Source organism: Ursus arctos, chromosome X (assembly GCF_023065955.2).
Source record: "Ursus arctos isolate Adak ecotype North America chromosome X, UrsArc2.0, whole genome shotgun sequence".
Classification (NCBI taxonomy): Eukaryota; Metazoa; Chordata; class Mammalia; order Carnivora; family Ursidae; genus Ursus; species Ursus arctos.
This window is the reverse complement of record NC_079873.1, coordinates 15725775-15744825: the sequence shown is the minus strand read 5'-3', so window position 1 is coordinate 15744825 and position 19051 is coordinate 15725775. Positions and strand designations below refer to the sequence as shown.

Sequence of the window (19051 nt, the reverse complement as noted above, 5' to 3'; positions counted from 1 at the left end):
GACCTTGGCAAGTCTTTTGTGGTCTCTAATTACAGGTTTGCTGATTTATTATTTTTTTTAAGGATGGGCAGTAGGTCTTAATTATCCCTTCTTCAAATTCTGCACTTTTCTGATGATTTTCCCACCTCCAGCCTTCTGTCAACAGTGACATATCTTTTTGTTGAGTGGTGTGTTTGGGCTGGTTTGAGGGGGCCATAGGATGTGTGAAGAGAGGTCACAGGAGGCAAAGATGAATCACAGGACCTCAAATGACAGGCCTTGGTGATTGCAGGTTCTAAGCAGGTAAGTAACATGATTGTGGCTGTATGCTTAGGAAGGTGAAGTTCTTTACCTTCTAACAGTCACCCTGTCTCTCACATTTCCTGGACAGCCCAGCTCCTAAAAGAATTGATTGTACTTCCTGTCTTTATTTCCTCAACACATGTTCATACCTCACACTCACCATTCCTCCCAATTGCCAGACTCCTAATCCATTTCTTTGTTGACTTTGACCTTGTCAAGCTTGCCCTTGCTTCTTTGGCCTCTCCTTCTCTTCTATCCATCCCTCATCCCCTCACATGTTGCCTGAACTCCCGACCCTCAGTCCTTGGCCAGCTTCACCTGACAAGCCCTCCATGAGCAGTGGTGCTCCCTCCTGTTCAGCCATTTTCCTCTGGCTTCAAAAGATTTGGGGCCCACATTTCACACAACGGTTTCATGTGGAGCATTTGATGTGCTAAACCAACTCTGCTCTCATCTCCCCTTCTATCTTCATTTTCCCTTTGCCTCATTTACCATCTGTTTCTGAAGCTAATTTCATCTCGTTTTGAAAACCTTCGGTACTTCCTGGTACAAGGGAGGCAGTAAATAACACATGCACACTGGTGACCTCTGAATCTGTGCCCATGGCCCGGTCTCTTGCTAGGGGTGTACTGTCTGCTACCATAGCCTCTATTCCTATGTGACTACCAAAATGCAAATGCACTAAAATTAAGTAAAATTCAGTTCCTCAGCTGTACTAGCCGCATTTGTACTGCTCAATAGCTACATAGCTACAATGTTGGATAGCACAAATCTCTAGAATATTTCCCTCATCACAGAAAGTTCTCTTGGAGAGCACTGGTCTAGAACCTAGAGGCCGTATCCCAGCTGGCTTTTGCTTTCATTTGAGTGTGTCCCAAATGCTTCTCAAATTCAGCATGTCCAGAGCAGGTCAGGAGAGAAGCTGCTGAAGGGACAGGGTGAGAACAGATCAAAGAAGGGCAAGTTCAGGATATTGAAGATTAAGGGTTTTTTTAAATGAAAACTTTTAAGCACACGAGAGAGAGAATCGTGAAACCCAGACCTTGTTCACAGATTGAATAGTTCAAGGCTGAGCATGTGTCAGGGATGTCGTACAAGTTGCAAGAGGGGCCAAGGGCTGAAGGATGAGCGATGGGGGTCATTACACAAAGACCCTCACCAGTAGCCAGTGACAGGGATAAGGGATGCATATGCTAAATGCTGAATGATGACCATGGTGCATCGTTTTTTGGTACTTTCTTACCTGGTAAGGAAAGGAGATAGGTTTGGAGTAGATGACAGGAATTAAGACAGAGGAGTGATAGAACTGCACACGGGTCTCATGAACTCCAGAGGGAACTTGGTCAAGATAGCAGGGGGGGGAGGCAGGCAGCGTGCAGCAGCAGGACATTGGAGAAATGACCAAATCCATGTTCTCTGGTTTTTTAAGCAGATAGAGAAAGAATGTTTGTCCTTGGAGAGGATATTGAGGGACTCAGTTTCATATAGGAAGCTAGTTTTCACCTGCTCTGGGAGAAGCAGAGTATGATTAATGGAGGGTATTTTGTCTGGAACAGGAGGGACAAGCAGAGGCTAATGGGCCTGTGGGGAGGAATGTGTGTTGTATGTGATGATGAGGATTAGCGAGACTTAGGGCCAAGGCGATGTGTCGCTTACTGTGTGTGTGTGTGCATTGGGCACCTCTGAAGTCCTTATGGTAAAACAGAATGGCTTTTCAGATACTGAAGAAGAAGATAAAGATGAAGTAACTTGTGCATTAATTCATACACAATGTACCCTTTGTGTATTAACTTCTTGGGGACAAACGATCTCATCAAATGAGGGATAAGAACTAAAACAGTGCTTTGAATTAATCTTTGGATAAATTTTGTTATCAACACGCCCATTTTGATACTCTTGTGTTAGACATACTTGGTCTTTCATTGAGAAGTCTAGGAACTAGAGTTTCTCTCTGATTAGGCTCTGTAATGCTCTTGTCCAGAGTTCTCCAGAATGTTTGTTAATTATTTCAGTTATTCCAGCAATGTGTATAGGCACGACGACTTTTGCTAATGTAGACTATATTGTGCACTATTAGTCTTGGGCTAATGTCTTTCAGTATTTCTTTACCTTTTAAAATATTTCTTTGGTGATGCATAGGCTAATTGCCTCCACAGTTCCTACAGGATAGGAGAATATTCTTTTTAAGTCCTGATCTTTGGGGGGGGGCAGAGGGAAAGGGAGAGAATCTTTTTAAAAAAAAAAACATTTTATTTATTTGTTTGTTTATTTATTTATTTTAAATTTATTTGAGAGAGAAAGAGACCATGAGCAGGGGGAGGGGCAGAGGGAGAAGCAGACTCCCCACTGAGCAGGGAGCCCGACATGGGGCTCCATCCCAGGACCCTGGGATCATGACCTGAGCCGAAGGCAGACGCTTAACCAACTGAGCCACCCAGGCGCCTCAGGTGAAGTTTTGATCTTGCCCATATGTCACATTGCCATTCAGTAACATACTGTACAATGAGTATGATAACTTAAATTTTTTTTATAGATGAGGAAGGTGAACCACTTGTGAACAGGAAGAACATTAGAAATATAAACAAGCACTTAGACTTTATAGGGTTTTCCCTCACTGCTTGGAGCTCTTTATCATTCTACTATCAACCATTCACCTGTGGATGAAAAATTTCTAAATGTCATTTAATTTTCATATAGCAAAGAATAAAAGATAAAAGATTTTTTAACACTTCATTTTTTAAAAGATTTATTTACTTATTTTGGACAGCATGAGTAGGGAGAGGGGCAGAGGGAGAGGGTGAGAGAGAATCGCAAGCAGACTCCCTGCTTAATGTGGAGCCCAATATGGAGCTAAATCTCATGACTCTGAGATTATGACCTGAGCTGAAATCAAGGATCATATGCTTAACTGACTGAGCCACACAGCACCCCAAGCTAAAAGAGATTTTTAAAGATTGGTAAAACAAATGAGAAACAGATGTTTTAATTTCTATATTAAATACAAGGGTTCTGTTGAACATTTTCTTCCACTTGCTGCTTCAGAAGTCACGTAGCAATTGAAACCCAAAGTAAACTTTTTGAGCTCGCAGTCACTGTTCTTAAATTGCTGATTGGCACAGTTGTAACCATCAAGACACTTGCAGTTTTTTTCAGCTTCAATTAGTTTTAAATATTTATTTCACTTAGTTTTTAAAAGAATTGTCATTAAGTAAGAATGATGGGGTTGTGGTCATTTTTACGTTGACTAGGGGACATTTGTGTCTTCGTTACAGTATGTTCACAAATCAATAACATCATTACTCTTTGCATTAACAGAATTTACAGTCAACCCTAGTTCATTCATATATATATATATATATGTATGTATGTTTGTATATATATATTTGTATATATGTGTGTGTGTGTGTGTATATATATATATATATATATATGTTTGTTTGTTTGTTTTTTGGTAACTGTGTGGACTGAAGCGGCTTTCCAGGAAGGATGAGTCATTTTCTTGAGTGAATACTAATTCAAGTGCACATGTCTGTGACTATGTTGTACCTTATGCTCTCCTGCCAGCGCACAGTTCTTTGGCAGTTTGCCTTTTGAGAATGTCATCATCTCTTAACAACAGTTATGTTCTCAAAAGGCTGGAGAGAGAGGAATTGAAAAGAAAGGCAGAGGAGGAAAGACTTCGCCTAGAAGAGGAAGCCCGTAAGCAGGAAGAGGAAAAGAAGCGTCAGGAAGAGGAAGAAAAGAGAAAGGCAGAAGAGGAGGCTAAGAGAAAGGCCAAGGAGGAGCTGTTATTAAAAGAAGAGCAAGAAAAGGAAAAACAAGAAAAAGAAAAGCAAGAAAAAGCCATGATTGAAAAGCAGGTACTGTATGAGTCTTCATATGGACTCTCCTTAAGGGCTTTAGTTAATATTGGGTAAAATGAGTTAAATTTGAATGACTCGTAATATTTACTTGAAATTTTTTCTTAAACTAACTGGGCTAGTTATTAAGTATGAGTTACTTTGGGCAAACAAAGTTTGTAATGTTTGCTGTATGTCAGTTCACATTCCCCAAACAGTAGACCCAAGGATGAGAATTTGGGTGTCAGTAGTTTATTTGGGATGAGATCCCAGGAAGCTGGTAGGGAAGTGAGAGGAAAGCCCGTGTAAGCGAACTGATGAGTAGCTTACTGTGGACCACTGGGAGCTAGTCCCTTTGGCATTCTTTAAGAGACTGTGCAATATGCCTTAGAATTGTCCCTCTGAGGGGTGAGGAAACTAGATTATTTATCTGTCAACTCCTGCCTCTCATGGTTGTAGGTCATTCCTTAGGGAGTTAAGTTTCTGAAACTCCTGGGGTACCTGGGTGGCTCATTTGGTTGCGAATCCAACTCTTGGTTTTGGCTCTAGTTGTCGTCTTGGGGTCGTGGGATCGAGGCCCACATCTGGCTCCATGCTCAGTTTCTGAAACTCCTGGCCACATGCACATGACTAGAGACTGCCCTCAGACACAGAAAGACCTTGGCAGGCAGTGTGGGAACTATCTGCAGGTAATTTGCATGGTGGACTGAGATATGAGTGAGGCCTGGTCACGTCTACTGTGTCATAGAGCAGGCTGTGTAAATCCACACTGAATATTGAAACAACATTCCCTTTGAGGTAGATGATAAGGTGGAAGGACATGGGCATATCCCAAGGAATCCCACTACACTGTTTTCTCAGCTTAGTAGAGTCTGTGCCTTGGTTTTCCTGTTTCTGTCAGAAGGAAGCAGCAGAAGCAAAGGCCCAGGAGGCAGCTAAACAGATGCGTCTAGAAAGAGAACAGATCATGCTGCAGATTGAGCAGGAGCGACTGGAGAGGAAGAAGGTAAGAGCTAAGGATCAGGAGGAGTTAGGGTGAGGCAAGAACAGGAAATGAATCCAGTTCTGTTCTGTAGTTGTTCGGTAGAGTGATCTTAAAATTGTCTAATTAGGTCAAGTTTGTTGGTAGTGCTGTTCAAATCTTCTGTATCTCCATTGGTTTTCTGTCATCTTGTTTTATTAGTAACAGAGAGAAGAGTGTTGAAAGCTTCGTGATTATGAATTTATCCAATTCTCTTTCCAGTTCTATCAACTTTTGTATGTTTTGAAGCTCTGCTGTTAAGTGAATACATATTTCAGATTATTTCATTTTCCTGTTGAATTGACCCCTTTATTGCTAATATATCTTTATCTCCAGTAATAATTGTCGTAAAGTCCTCTTTGTCAGCCTTTTTATGGTTAGTGTCTACATGGTAAATATTTTTCCATCCTTTTACTTTGAACCTATGTGTGTCTTTATTAGAATGTCTCTTGTAAGCAGCATATAGTTAGGACTTGTTATTTTAATCCAGTTTCAGTCTTTGTCTTTTCATTGGAGTGTTCCATCCATTTACATTTAATGTAATTAGGGATAAAGTTAGGTTTAAGGAGGCTTATAAAGCTCCATTCCCAAGGTGTCCTAGATCCAGCCCAGGCTTTATACTACTTTAGGCCTGAGGGCTAGGAGACCAATTTCTGACCTCCCCTCCTGACCTGCACCTCAGCTTCACTTTCTCTAGGGTGGTCCTCTAGAATGGCAGGTGGTGATTTGTTGATTTTTAGGTAACCTACGGAGAGGAAGGAAAAAGATGAGATCAAAACTGTTGATTTTAGATATTAGTTCACTTCTCAAGCATTTGACCTTGTTTATAGGGCAGAGGTGTATATTTGGAAAACCTTTCTGTACTCATTATCCTGTGCTGATGTTTCTCTTTTATAAGTTTTCTGTTTATGCAACTTATGTTATAAGTTTATGCAAGTCTAAATTGCATATAGACCCAGCTGCTTTTATGTGTATTTGGTATTATAGTCCTCTTACCTGGTTCTTTTGGTTTCCAGAGAATTGATGAAATCATGAAGAGAACGAGGAAGAGCGATGTGTCTCCAGAAGTGAAGGTAGGTGTTCAGAGCGCCATTTTAATAGTTTACGGACTGAGGAGAAAAGAGTGGCACAGTATATTCAGTGGAATTGCAGGTCTTGAAGAGGAACAGCCAGAAAAATTGAACTCTTCCTACTTTGTTCCTGGCTAGATTAAGGAGGCTCTAGGTACCTGTAAGGAAAGAGAAGTCTAAGAGAAGAGCTTCAGAGACAGGGTGGTAATGAAAGATTTCCTCCGAGAAGTGGGGGTAGGGATGCAGAGAGAGGCACAGTAGTCCCTGAATAAAACAGAAAATACTGACATATTAATAAGGGAAACAGAGCTGGGGGCGCCTGGGTGGCACAGCGGTTAAAGCGTCTGCCTTCGGCTCAGGGCGTGATCCCGGCGTTATGGGATCGAGCCCCACGTCAGGCTCCTCCTCTATGAGCCTGCTTCTTCCTCTCCCACTCCCTGCTTGTGTTCCCTCTCTCGCTGGCTGTCTCTATCTCTGTCAAATAAATAAATAAAATCTTTAAAAAAAAAAAAAAAGGGAAACACAGCTGATTTGTAATAAGCTCAAAAGTTTCCAAGAATTACTATGGAACAGGCAGATGGCTCAGCACAGTTCCAAATACCCTTTGATGCTTTTCAGAAGCACTTGTCTTTGTGTGAAGTCATCCTTCCCTGTATGTGTTTTCAGAAAGAAGACCCAAAGGTGGAGCTTCAGTCTGCTGTGTGTGTGGAAAAAAAGACAAAACCAGTTGTCCCGAACAAAATAGGTGAGTGTGAGAACTGGTTCTCGAGTTCTTCCTTTCAGCAGGTATGCACTCATAGCATGTCCTGCAGAGGACAAGCACCCAGGGGTCTTAAAAACGTTATTGCTGGAAGGAGACCATGTAGTCTCCCTTCTGGTGGAGTCCCCATCTCCACCACAGGACTGTCAGGTCCATTCAGAAAGCAGTACTCGAATAGCCCAGCACAGAAAGCTGGCTACCTGCTGGCCCATGCCACTTTCTGGGGAGCTTAACAGCTGGTCAGTTTCTATTCAGAACCAACTCTGCTATGCTACGGTGGTTTTTCCTGTCTTCCAGACTTCCGGGCAGTCTGGCTCTTCTCCCTCGAGTATACTTAAAACTCCTTAGATGTGAATATATTATGGCAACCAAAGTCAGAAGGGTGTGTCCATCTCAGAGGCACTCCACATCTCTCCTTTGCCTTGGGGCTCAAGAATACAGAGCCTGGGGACCTGCACAGTATAAGACACCAAGCCTCCTGGGTGGGTCTGGAGCACTGCACAGACACTGATGATGTCATTAGTCTTCTTTTCCCTGTGTGAAACTGATGACACAGGGGTTTTTTGTTATTGTTGTTTGTTTGTTTGTTTGTTTTTTCAAAAGGTGTCGCACTGCTGGTGAGGCAGAGGATTAGATTAATTGCCTCAATATATATTTCCTCTGTTATTTCATTGTTCTGGATATTTTATGGTTAACAGAATGACTTTGTGTTCTCAATCAGAAATAAATGGATTAAACACCTGCCAGGAAGTTAATGGTGTGGGGCGTACTGCCCCAGAAACTTTTCCCCAAGACATTTTCTCTAACGGGCTTAAACCAGTTGGGGGACTTGTTCATCTGGACACCCTTGACGGGAAATCAAACAGTCTGGATGACTCAACTGAAGAAGTTCAGTCTATGGATGTAAGGTAGGTTGATTTATTCCGCATGTGAGCCTCATCTCTTCTCCAGACACCTCCACTGCCTCGTCATTGATTGTTTTAGTCTTTTATACGCCTGAATCAACTAAAATAGGTTCCATTGGCATTCAGGAGAGCTATCAGTGGTTTATTAGTGTCTTAGGTCGGGTTCCTTAGAAGTGGAGCCTGGGAGGGCGCCTGGGTGGTTCAGTGGATTGAGCATCCAACTCTTGGTTTCAACTCAGGTTGTGATCTCATGGGTCATGGGATTGAGCCCCATGTCCAGCTCTGCATTCAACAGGGAGTCTGCTTGAAGATTCTTGCCCTCTGCCCCTCCCCCTCCTTGTGCACAAACTCTCTCTCTCTCTCAAACAAATAAATATTAAAAAAAGAAGTAGAGCCTGGGACAGGTATTCTAAGGCATGGGATTTATAGTTCAAGAGTTCTCTGGAGCAAGTGAAGGGTGGAAAGCAGGATGGGACAGGGGAAGTCACTAAGGAAGGATTATTTCAGCAGGTCCTACGGGAGCTCTAGAGGATGAATTTCTACCAGAGAGTGGTCTGATTAAGGTTGGCAGCCTTTGTGCCACTGTATTCATCAGTCATTGAGTGTAGTCACCCAAGATGGGGGATGCAGGTATAACTTCCGTGGGCATAGGGCTCCTGTCAGCCAAAGGCGGTCATTCAGAGATAGAGGGTGGCAGCTATGAGTTATTAGCAGCCTGTTCTCTCTGCAACTGGGAGACGGGTGCACCTACAGCTAAAGGGGATCTGAGTGGAACACCAATAGGACTCACTGTGTCCAGTGTCTTATGTTAAATAAACTTGTCACTGGGGACTTGATAAGGAATCTAATTTGCTTTCAGATACTAACATCTTAAGGAATTCTTAAACTAGTGTGTTTGTAGATGATATTACCTGGCAAATTAATTCCAATCAAAAGGAGAATTCAGGGGCTCCTGGGTGGCTCAGTCGTTAAGCATCTGCCTTCGGCTCAGGGCATGATCCCAGGGTCCTGGGATCGAACCCCACATTGGGCTCCCTGCTCTGGTGAGAGCCTGCTTCTTCCTCTCCAACTCCCCCTGCTTGTGTTCCCTCTCTCGCTGGCTGTGGTTGGGGCAGTTGAGTGGGGGCAGCTGTCTGAGTCAGGAGATAGTGACAGTGTTTTGCAAAAGTTCTGTCAGACCTCCATCTGGCCAGAACTTACCCTTTTCTCCTTGGCTGTGAATTTTCAGCTTCGTCTGGACAGCAGGGTCTTTCGTAGGGCACAGTGATTGTAAATATCCCAGCTTGTGCACCCTGGCCTTGAGCCAAATATGTAAAAACCCAGGGTCCAGCACCCCGTCACCAGTAGAGCAAATCCTACAGAGACAGCCATTGCCTCCATCGTCCATCTCCTCAGCCCCCAGGGCAAAACTGCTGAGGCATCTTAAACATTAGTGCAACATTTCTGCCCCCACCCTATGTTGAGCCTACCTCTGCTTATTCTTTGTCTCTGGGAGCGGGGTATGGGATAAGACACAGCATCCACCAGGGTTCAGGAAAGCGAAGGGCTTTGTGTGTGCTCCGAGTTCTCCTGTGGCCACCTCTGCATTTAGAGAGAGATGACTCCTGGAGGTTGCACCCAAGCTTGCGGCGTTTTCTCCTCCTCACGCTCTGACCAGCTGTTTAAACCCAGGGAAAGGAGGCAGGGTGAGGTGGAGATGGGGTGGGTGTTTCTGCTGATGGGGCAGTTTTCCTAGGCTCCAGCCACCAGAAGTGGTGTTACATCTTCTACTGCCCCTTAACTAGGCTGAGTATGAGGGAGATGAATTTTCTGAGTTTCTTCAGTTCAACTGGTTTTTGCAGATTCTTCTCTCAGATCTTATCAAGGAAGAAAAGAACAGTCGAACCTTGCAGCAGCCTTACTCTGGCTGTAAGGAAGACTCCAAGTGACAGGACCTCACATACCAGCCCAGCACTCATCTGAGCTAGGCCTGTGGTTGACACAGCTGTGAAACTCCTTCTTCCATCTCCAGGTTGAAGAGAGAGCGAGCCAGGAGTGCTAGGCAGGAGCTGGATAAGTCAGGGTGGAGTGGGACCTCACTTTAGAGCGGGAACATGGGAGAGATTTGCTCTGCAGGGGACTGGGTGAATGGTGGGGTCCATGTTAACGATGGCTCCCACCGAAACTGAGCACTTGCTGCCGGTGGCTCCACACAGACTTCCTCGGTACGATCATATCACGCTCACGGGAGCCCTGGTAGGAAGAAATGATCGTTCACCCCATTGTACAGCAGAGGAAACTGAGGCCAGGGGAGAAAAAACAGCTCATCCACAGTGACACTGCTAGAGAAAAGCAGCACTAGGAGCCCCAGTGCTGATTAGGGCCCTTCCTCAGCTCAGTTTTAACTTCTAGCATTTGCTTTCTATTTGGTCTCCCCATTTTGAAAGTTTTCGAAGTGGTTGGCTTCTCTGCAGTGCTGGTGCCTTTGGCTTTTATTTTCTTTCTTCCTGTGGACAATGTGAGCTTGGCCTTCACAGCCCTGTGCAGTCCACTTCCCTTGTTCTCCTCCATGGGGGCCTTGTGTCTATCAGTGTCTCAGAGTTGTACTAACTTGTATTTTGTATAGTATGTTTCACACCAGCTCTGGCTCTAAATCCATCTTCTCTAGAAAAGTAATATAACCAAATATTGCAAATAGAATTAGGTTTTGCCTCTTTCTCTCTCTCTACCTCTCTCCTTCTCTCCCCTTCCCCACATTCCAGTCCTGTTTCAAAGGAAGAGCTTATCTCCATCCCAGAATTTTCACCAGTAAGTGAAATGATTCCTGGGGTGTCTCTGGACCAAAATGGAACTGGTAATGCCCGAGCACTTCAAGATCTCCTAGATTTCACTGGCCCCCCGATGTACCCCAAGCGATCCAGTGAAAATCTCAGCCTGGATGACTGTAACAAAAACCTGATTGAAGGATTTAACAGTCCTGGCCAAGAAAATACTCTGAACACCTTCTGTTGACAAATGCATGTCTTTAATGAAAGGTACAGTACGGTCTTTTGATTATAGTCTAAATTTATACCTCTCCAACTGGGGTTTGTGAAGGTGGGATAAACATCTCTCAGTCTCTTGGGTGGTCAGCTTTATGAATACGGGTATCACCAGTTTTTCAAAAGTTCCACGCTATGCCAAATGTAGTTTACGAAACACCTACATTACTTCCTGTTTATATTAACTGAAAGTAATAAAAAGAGGATTCTCGCTTTTACAAAAAAAAAAAAAAGCAAAATGTGAAAATAGTATTCAGTGTTCATCTTGCAGTCAGCTTTTACAGAGGCAGCGTGCACCCTGAGCAGTGAGAGTGGCTCCGCTGAGCTCCTTCCTGAGAACCGCACTCAGCAGTCAGCTGCCATAGCTTTGCACTGTCTGTGAGCATCTGTCTTTTATCTCCATTTATTTTGCACATCCATTGGCAAGATGTGTTCTAAAGTATCAGAAAAGCCCAAGAGGCTATTTTTGGAGTCTGGAAATGCTCAAAAAATTTTTCATCTAAGTTAGTGGTAATTGCTTCTTCACCTTATGCCATTACAAAAGGTTTCATAGGAACGTTCTTTGAGATGGGGGGGGACCTCTGTATAGTATATACTGCAACACATACACAATAATGGAGATGGATTTCAAGTAAATCCTTTGTATGAGAGCCTCCGTTGCCACCCCTGCTGTTTGGGGTTTGTGGATGGGTGTGTGTGTTGAGAAGCAGTGCTAAAAGTTTGACCAGCCATCTGTCTGGAGTAGCACAATTTTTAGAGGCAAAGAGAGAAATGCTGTAATAGTGGCGCAAGGTGGTATTAATAAAATGAAATTCTCCCTTAGTTTTACTCAGTGACATCCCACATTCTGTCTACAATCATTTATATACAGTGAGGAGCATTGAGCCAAACAATTTGCTGTTCTATTGACCCATTCTGGAATCTTTTAAGGCAAACATTTTTTCTTGGATTACACCTGAGGGAGTGGGGGAATGGAGAACTGAAATTTGTGTCCTGAAGCTTTCGTTCCCCACCTTTGGCCTTTTTTCTTGGCAAAATGGGTTATAAACACTCTGCATTTGTGTGACTTAGTTATATATGCCTCACATTGGATTTACTTCAGTTTGGGGCTTGTTTGTTTTTGATGACAAAAACATAATTAGAATCTATTGTGAAATCCTTTCATAACTTAATTCCAATTGTCCTCCCACTTTAGATTCTTCGAAACATTTTTGTATTCTCAGCACACTCTCACTTTCTTTTTTAAAAGTTTTATTTAATTTAAATTCAATTAATTAACATATAGTGTATTGTTAGTTTCAGAGGTAGAGTTCAGTAATTCATCATTTGCATATAATACCCAGTGCCCTCCTTAATGCCCATTACCCAGTTACCCCCTCCCCTCACCCACCTCCCTTCCAGCAACCCTCAAGTTCGTTTCCTAGAGTTAAGTGTCTCTTACCCTCCACTCCTATAACAGAACTTCAATGACTGATATTATATAGTCCAACCTTTCTGTTTCTCAAATGAGGAAACGTGGGGTGCCTGGCTGGCTCAGTCAGTAGAGCATGCAGCTCTTTTTTTTTTTTTTTTAATAATGATTTTTTATTATATTATGTTAGTCACCATACAGTACATCCCCGGAGCATGCAGCTCTTGATCATGGGGTTGTGAGTTCAAGCCCCATGTTGGGCATAGAGCCTACTAAAAAGAATATTCAAGTCTATTTTGGGGCACCTGGTTGGGTTAGTTGGAGGAGCATGTGACTCTTGATCTCAGGGAGTTTGAGCCCCTGTTGGGTACGGAGATTACTTAAGTCATATCAAATGAGGAAACAGGTTGGGGAGACCACACGACCAAGGCCACTGTATTTTGTATACATCTTTCTGTGCTCAGCTTTTGGCTGTAGACAGTGCATCTCTTCTCTTGACTCTAGGGAAAGAAGTTGTGGCCCTTTCACACATGAAAGGAAATGCATGGCAGGTAATTTTTAGAATAAACCATGTCCCTAGAGAGTATTATGCTAAGTGAAATAAGTCAGCAAGAGAAAGACAAATACCATATGATTTCATTCTTATGTGGAATTTAATAAAACAAACGAGCAAAAGGGAACAAAAAATAAGGCAAACCAAGAAATAGACTTTTAACTCTAGAGAACAGACTGCTGGTTACAGAAGGGAGGTGGGTAGGGGGATGGGTGAGACAGGTGATGGGGATGAAGGAGGGCACTTGTGATGTGCGCCGGCTGATGTACGGAAGTGTTGAATCACTATAGCGTACACATGAAGCTAACAGTACACTGTATGTTAAGTAACTGAATTAAAATAAAAACTTAAACAAAAAGAATGGGATAGAAAAAACATAAATAAGCATGTGTTTTCTTAGTTGTTTGTTTTGACTGCATTTGGCTTCTTAAAATTAGTCCTCTTCTGAAATCTTAAAATGTATTGGAGGGTTTTTGTTGTCACAGTGGCTGGGGGCGGCACTGCCATTTGGAAAGCAGAGTTCGGGACATTAAGCATCCTGCAGGTGTTAGGACAGTCCCACCCAAAGAGAATGTGGCCACCTAATCGCATAGTCCTACCCAAAATGCTGTAGCACCTCAGTTGAAAGATACTGTATGAGCCAAGGAAAATATAATTACAAGAAGGTAGGAAGTCCCAGACAGTGGGATCATTTTAGTGAGAAAGAATAGGTACAACGTGGTCTCTTCATTCATCTCACCTGGCTTTGTTTTTGAATTGACACAGGTGGTGTTTGGAGAACCCATGAAGCTGCTGGTAGTCAAATCCGAGCTGCCGGTCCTCTGAAGAAGCTTCTGTTGTCCTATATAACTGGATTCCAAATTATTAGATCAAAATGTAACTGTATATTCCTAGTTAGTGTGTCGAACACTGGCCACTCTTGGTAGAAACATTAAAACGTTGGCCTTGTTAGGCTTCAGCAAAGTTTCATGTTACAGTTCTATTTATGAGCTTCAGCTGCTGATACAGTGCTTCCTGTACTACTTCATTATCGTAGTGATCCTCTCAATAACCCAGGTGATTCTGTGTTGGAAATTCACCTTATAACTGTTCTTATTCCCAAAGTTGGAGTACATAGACATGTAGATGGCTTTTCCTGTAAATATTCTAGACATTAACCCGGACTCTACTTAAACATATATACTGAACTTGGGCTGCCTATCTCCTTGTCTGTGTTTAGAAGAAATTCCAGACGGTTTTCCCCCTTCTCTGGGGTTTCTTTGTTGGAAGTTACTCTCAAGAAGCTTTTTGTATTATTAAGCTTAGCCACCTGTAAAATGTGTTGCCCCACATTACTCCTTGGGGACCTAACAGAATGTGTCTGGTTGATTAAGGAAGCAAGGAGTGCGGAATAATTTCTGTTCACTTACGCACTTTCTTATAGACGTGGGCACCTCAGTCTAGCACGGATCTTGTCATTGTTGCACCTTAAAAAATCTCCAAGCCATCAGGTGGCTTTTGGGCCGAAGGAAGTTTGAGTGAATTGTGTGTCTCATGCACAGGTGGTTGGTTTCATGTTTTTGCTATTGCTTTTCTCTTGGATCTTGGGACCCTTTTAGTTTGCTCCTGTGTTTGCCCAACTCTGATGAAGCCAGGCACAAATGAAAATGATAGTGTTCTGGAACAAGGGGGCCCTGAACTGGACCCAATATATCACTTTAATAAACTTCAACATGAAAACATCTGAATGGGGGACAAATGACATGAGAATGTATACTCCACATGTTTCATGCCATATAATAATGTGTTTTCTTAATTTTAATTCTTGTGGTGAAATGTGACTTTCAGATTAAAATGACCTTTGGAACTTTTTTTTTTGAGTTGTATGGTAAAGCGTTTGAAAAAGATCCATAATTTTGACTGAGGTTTGCAACCAGGAGATAAAAAGAAGTCTCAATAGTAATCTTGTTCATGTGCTTTTAAAACCAGCTACAATTTAAGACTTTATTAGTTATGAAACTGTGTATGTTTGTGTATGTGTGTATATTAAATAAAATACGTGCTTCCAGTAATGCAGTGCCGTTGATCGTGATGAATATCGGGGGAAAATCCCACAGAAAATGACAGCATGGTCTGACTTTCAAAAAATGCTTCACCATCTTTCTTACAGCTTTAGTTTGCTAAGTGTTTGTTTTGTTGTGATCTCTTGTGCCTCACAGCACCATTGTGACCATGGTGATGCCTCATTTGCATCATCTGTACGTTGTGTTTAACGTGAAATACATTTTCATTGAAGAGTCTGATGGCTTGCTAGTGTTTTGTTTGTTTCTGTAGGCTCAGTGAAGAAATGTTCTAAAACCAAATCACATCTTTTTAAAACCTATGTGGAGAAAAACCAAAAATCCTGTGTTGGTGTCCTTTCCCTGTCAAACTCATTAAAATTTCTCTGCTGGCAGTTCCAAGTGCAGCCAACTGTGGAAATAAGCTTAAGTGATGAGCTGTCCCCAGGACATGATGAACTTCTAGGTACAGTAAAGTTGCGATACTTTCATACCACTGATGTGAGGCAACTCTAGCTAGCTAAGATGTGGTTAACCTTAGTGTAATCCACAAAAACATTCCACATAACAATCTGGCATTTAAACAAAATTATAATGGGTATGGTGACCCTTATTTTCCAGTAAGCTAAAACCCAGACCAGCTTTTTTTTTTTAAATCTGATTCACAAATTGTCTACAGCCTGGGAGACAATACCAGCCAAGACCAAGAGCCAGGAGGGCAGAACTGGAATGGGAATGTTGAAACTGTCATGATAACTTTTCTGGGCTGCTATCTCTGAAGCCAGGGATCCAGTCAATGCAGCCCTCCTCAGCTCTGCTGACAAAGCCTCTGTTGAGTGCACAGGAGTGGACATCCTCTTTCCCTATGCTGGTCTTTGACAGTAGCATTACAAGTAGCTTCTGTCGTCTTGAGCCCTGGCCATAGGGTCACAGTGGTGGCCAGTCACTGCTAAGAGCAATTTTTATTTTGTGAACATCCTAAAATTTTCTTAGTATGTACAGGTGTTCTATTAGTCAAATGCTTTGTTAACTAAATTTGGAAAGCCAACGTAAAGAACTGTTTTGTTTCTCGAGGTGCACTGTGGCACATGACCCATTACTTTGGGGGCACGACGCAGAGTGACCTCCATCCCAGCTCTTCAGTATTGTTCAAGAAACACATTATGTGAGAAAGTAGAGTGAGAATGCTTAGAAACAGAAAAGAGAAGCCTTTACAGGTAGTGTTTGGGGGCAGGGCAGACCCAAAGAGAAACAAGTGAAAGACTCTTACAATATTTTCACAGGCGAGCCAACTACTGAAGAAAAATCAGTAGTTTTCTTACCCGTTAACAATTAATAGGAAGTTGATGCCAAGAAAACCCAGAAAATTCCTGGAAATAACAAACTATATCTAAAACTTGATTGAAGGATATTAGATGTGAATGGGAAGACGTGTCATGTCCCCAGGTGGGAAAACCTGTGTGTGTGAAGTAGACTCATAGTAGGTAGCACTCACTCTTGTGCAGTATTTATAAATTAAATCAAGTCCCAGTCAATGGAATTTCTTTTTTCACAACTTGTAAATATAATTATATAGTACATGTAAGAAAGTAAACACAAAGCTGAGAAACTTTAAAAAATGAGCTTTTAAAAAGGGAGCATTTCCCTGAACAGCTGAATATTGTGATAAAACTTCCATAACTGAAACAGCATAGTCTGATAAATAGAATTTGGAACCTAAAATAGACATCAGTGACATACCCAAGAGACATAAGAATATAATGTATGATGGGGCAGGGGTGGATTATTTCTTCCTGTGGAGAGAGAGCATTTGGCTTAACGTCTCTTGAGGGTCAACTGAGTTTAGTATCTCTGATGGGATGGGAATGAGGGCCCAGAAGTCAATGAGGAAATTATAAAGACAGGAGCAGGGTCCAAGGTGTGGGTACCAGTTTTGGTTCAAGGTTTAATTCAGAGGAAAATTGAAGCACAAGGCTTGGCACGAGGCACAGAAGATCTTGAACTGATGCCCTGCCCTGATCTCAGGAGGTGAGAAGCAGTGGCCTCTCCTTGCCGTGGTTTAAGCTGCTTCTGCAGGAATGAACCTGAAGAGCAGTGGGTTCTCCGTTCCTGCTGTATGTGAGGTGGTCCTAAGACTTCTCCAGGTTATGAGGTTGGTAGGAGAGGATTACTTCCTCGAGGACACAGAGCTGGAACTTGACAGACTGGGGGAGACTCCAGGGCCCCAGCATTGGTACCCCCAGGGGAGTTGGCAGGTTCTTCTGCCCCTGAGCAGAAGTGCTTTCGCTAGAGCAGGTGCTTACAGCTGAGAAGGGCTCGGACCCCCATGGGGAATCTTCGTTCGGAGTGTGCTTTAAAAAAAACAAAAACTATTGAGATATCATTCACATATTATAAAAAAATATCCTCCTTTTGTACAACTCCATCTTTGATTCATTCACAAAATTGTGCTGCCATCACTACTATCTAATTTTCATTTGAGTGTACTTTTGCGGGCATGTCTTATCCATCCATCCACTCAAAGCAGCAGAGCGTGGCTGTATTATTAGTTCACGTCCCCATTGTACCTAGAAGCAAGAACATGGGATTTGAAAGTAGTATTCCCTGAACCAATCACTTTCCCCATCTTCCTGTCCCAACAAGCCAAATTAATGTGGTGTTCAGGTAACCTGATTTATGTGAGCTGTTTTGTGTTGTTTCACATTCTCTGTGCATAAATATTGGATTGAATGCCAAACACGGGCTCAGATACCCAGTATGGGCCTTCTAAGTTGATGAGAAACATGGAGTGGGTGAAACTGAATTAAAATGCTTTCAAAATTCTGAACCCTTGAAGACGTGCCTTTAACAGTGACCATCAGATCTATTGGGCATGGAGTGGCTCTACTTGCTCTTGTTTTCGGGACAGATGGCCCATGTTAACCAGGAGGGAAATAGTTTTCTTTTTTGACCCTAGGATCCATGTCAGGGTCCAAGACAGTGGGCACTCCACACATGGTGCAAACAAATCACCCTTGCTGCAGCCCAGAGTCTGAGAGTCACCTTGCAAAAGGCAGAGGGAGCTGATAGGCTTCAGATGTGACACCTAGAGAATTCACTCCCCACCCCTCCCTTCAGCTAAGCAGTAAATAAGAGAGAAGCTTATGTGAAGCAGTTAGGATATGCCAAAGTTTAATCCTTCCAGTTGGCTCTGAGGGATGGTTGATGTTAGGGAAAAAGTCTGAAGTGACCAGCCTTCTGGACTTCCAAGATAGTATTAAGGCAGTCTTTCCCCATGTCCCCTTATCTCAGGAAATGCAAAATATGAGGAATAGAGTTCCAAGAAATTGAACCTTCATGTAAAATAACTTCTTTTTCAAATTACAGCCAACAGCCCTCTGTTGTATCTGTCTTTTAATTACATTTTCCTAGCAGTGTGTGTGTGCTCATCTTTGAAATGACCAGAAAGTTGTCAACAAAGAAGTGATAGCTAAGAAGCGGCTAGGTCAGGCACAGTAGACTTGTGGAGAGCTTGTTGGAATGAATGTGGTCCCCAGGGTGGGATGCAAAGATTGTTTTAGAACAAACAGAATCTTACTGGTACCACCAGAAGGAAAGAATAAATTTCATTTGCTCAATGGACCTGACCTTCGGAGGGCTTCTCAGGGGACACTCTTGTGCAGTGACGGCCCCGATGGCTGGTATGGGGTGTTCAGTGTTCACTGATGGTAAGAAATTATCAAGAACATGGAAATAAGGCCAAAAGATAACTGCATGCCCTTTCAAAGACCTGCTAAAGTGTGGTCTCAGCACAGCAGCCCAAGGGCCGCTGAGTCTCAGGGGATGCAGCTTTGTATGACTGGCCATGTGCTTGGACTAGGACCCAGGCTCTGGAGTTATTCACTTGTAGACAGAAAGTTGCAGATGACTTTCATCTTACAGAAAAGCTAACTCTAAAGGTTATGTCTCTTTGTTCCTGCAGGCCACTGAACAATTTTGTACCTAACTTTGTGATCTCCTCCCAGCATTTGTTTCCCCACTGAACATATGTCCTGTGGTGATGTGTGTATACCTACATCCACGTGCCCAACAAGCGATCCCCACATCCTCCCCCGATCCAGTTCTGTCATCCTGCTCCTTAACAAATTCAACATATTTTTGACCCGTGCTCA

At 42.8% G+C, this 19051-nt stretch overlaps 1 protein-coding gene across 5 annotated transcripts in view; it reads left to right on the top strand.

The window, feature by feature from the left end:
- MAP7D2 (MAP7 domain containing 2) overlaps positions 1–14912 on the top strand; it is a 97043-nt gene extending 82131 nt beyond the window's left edge. For 3 of the 5 annotated variants that reach the window (XM_057310467.1, XM_026480215.4, XM_057310477.1), the window contains exons 11-17: positions 3917–4142; positions 5023–5127; positions 6159–6215; positions 6879–6957; positions 7694–7880; positions 10619–10891; positions 13627–14912. In XM_057310467.1, coding sequence (XP_057166450.1) covers positions 3917–4142; positions 5023–5127; positions 6159–6215; positions 6879–6957; positions 7694–7880; positions 10619–10868 — 904 coding nt within the window. In that variant the 3' untranslated portion in view covers positions 10869–10891; positions 13627–14912. The remainder of the gene's footprint in view (positions 1–3916; positions 4143–5022; positions 5128–6158; positions 6216–6878; positions 6958–7693; positions 7881–10618; positions 10892–13626) is intronic. The other 2 variants (XM_057310463.1, XM_057310473.1) reach the window with 2 other exon arrangements.
- The last annotated feature ends 4139 nt before the right edge of the window (positions 14913–19051 follow it).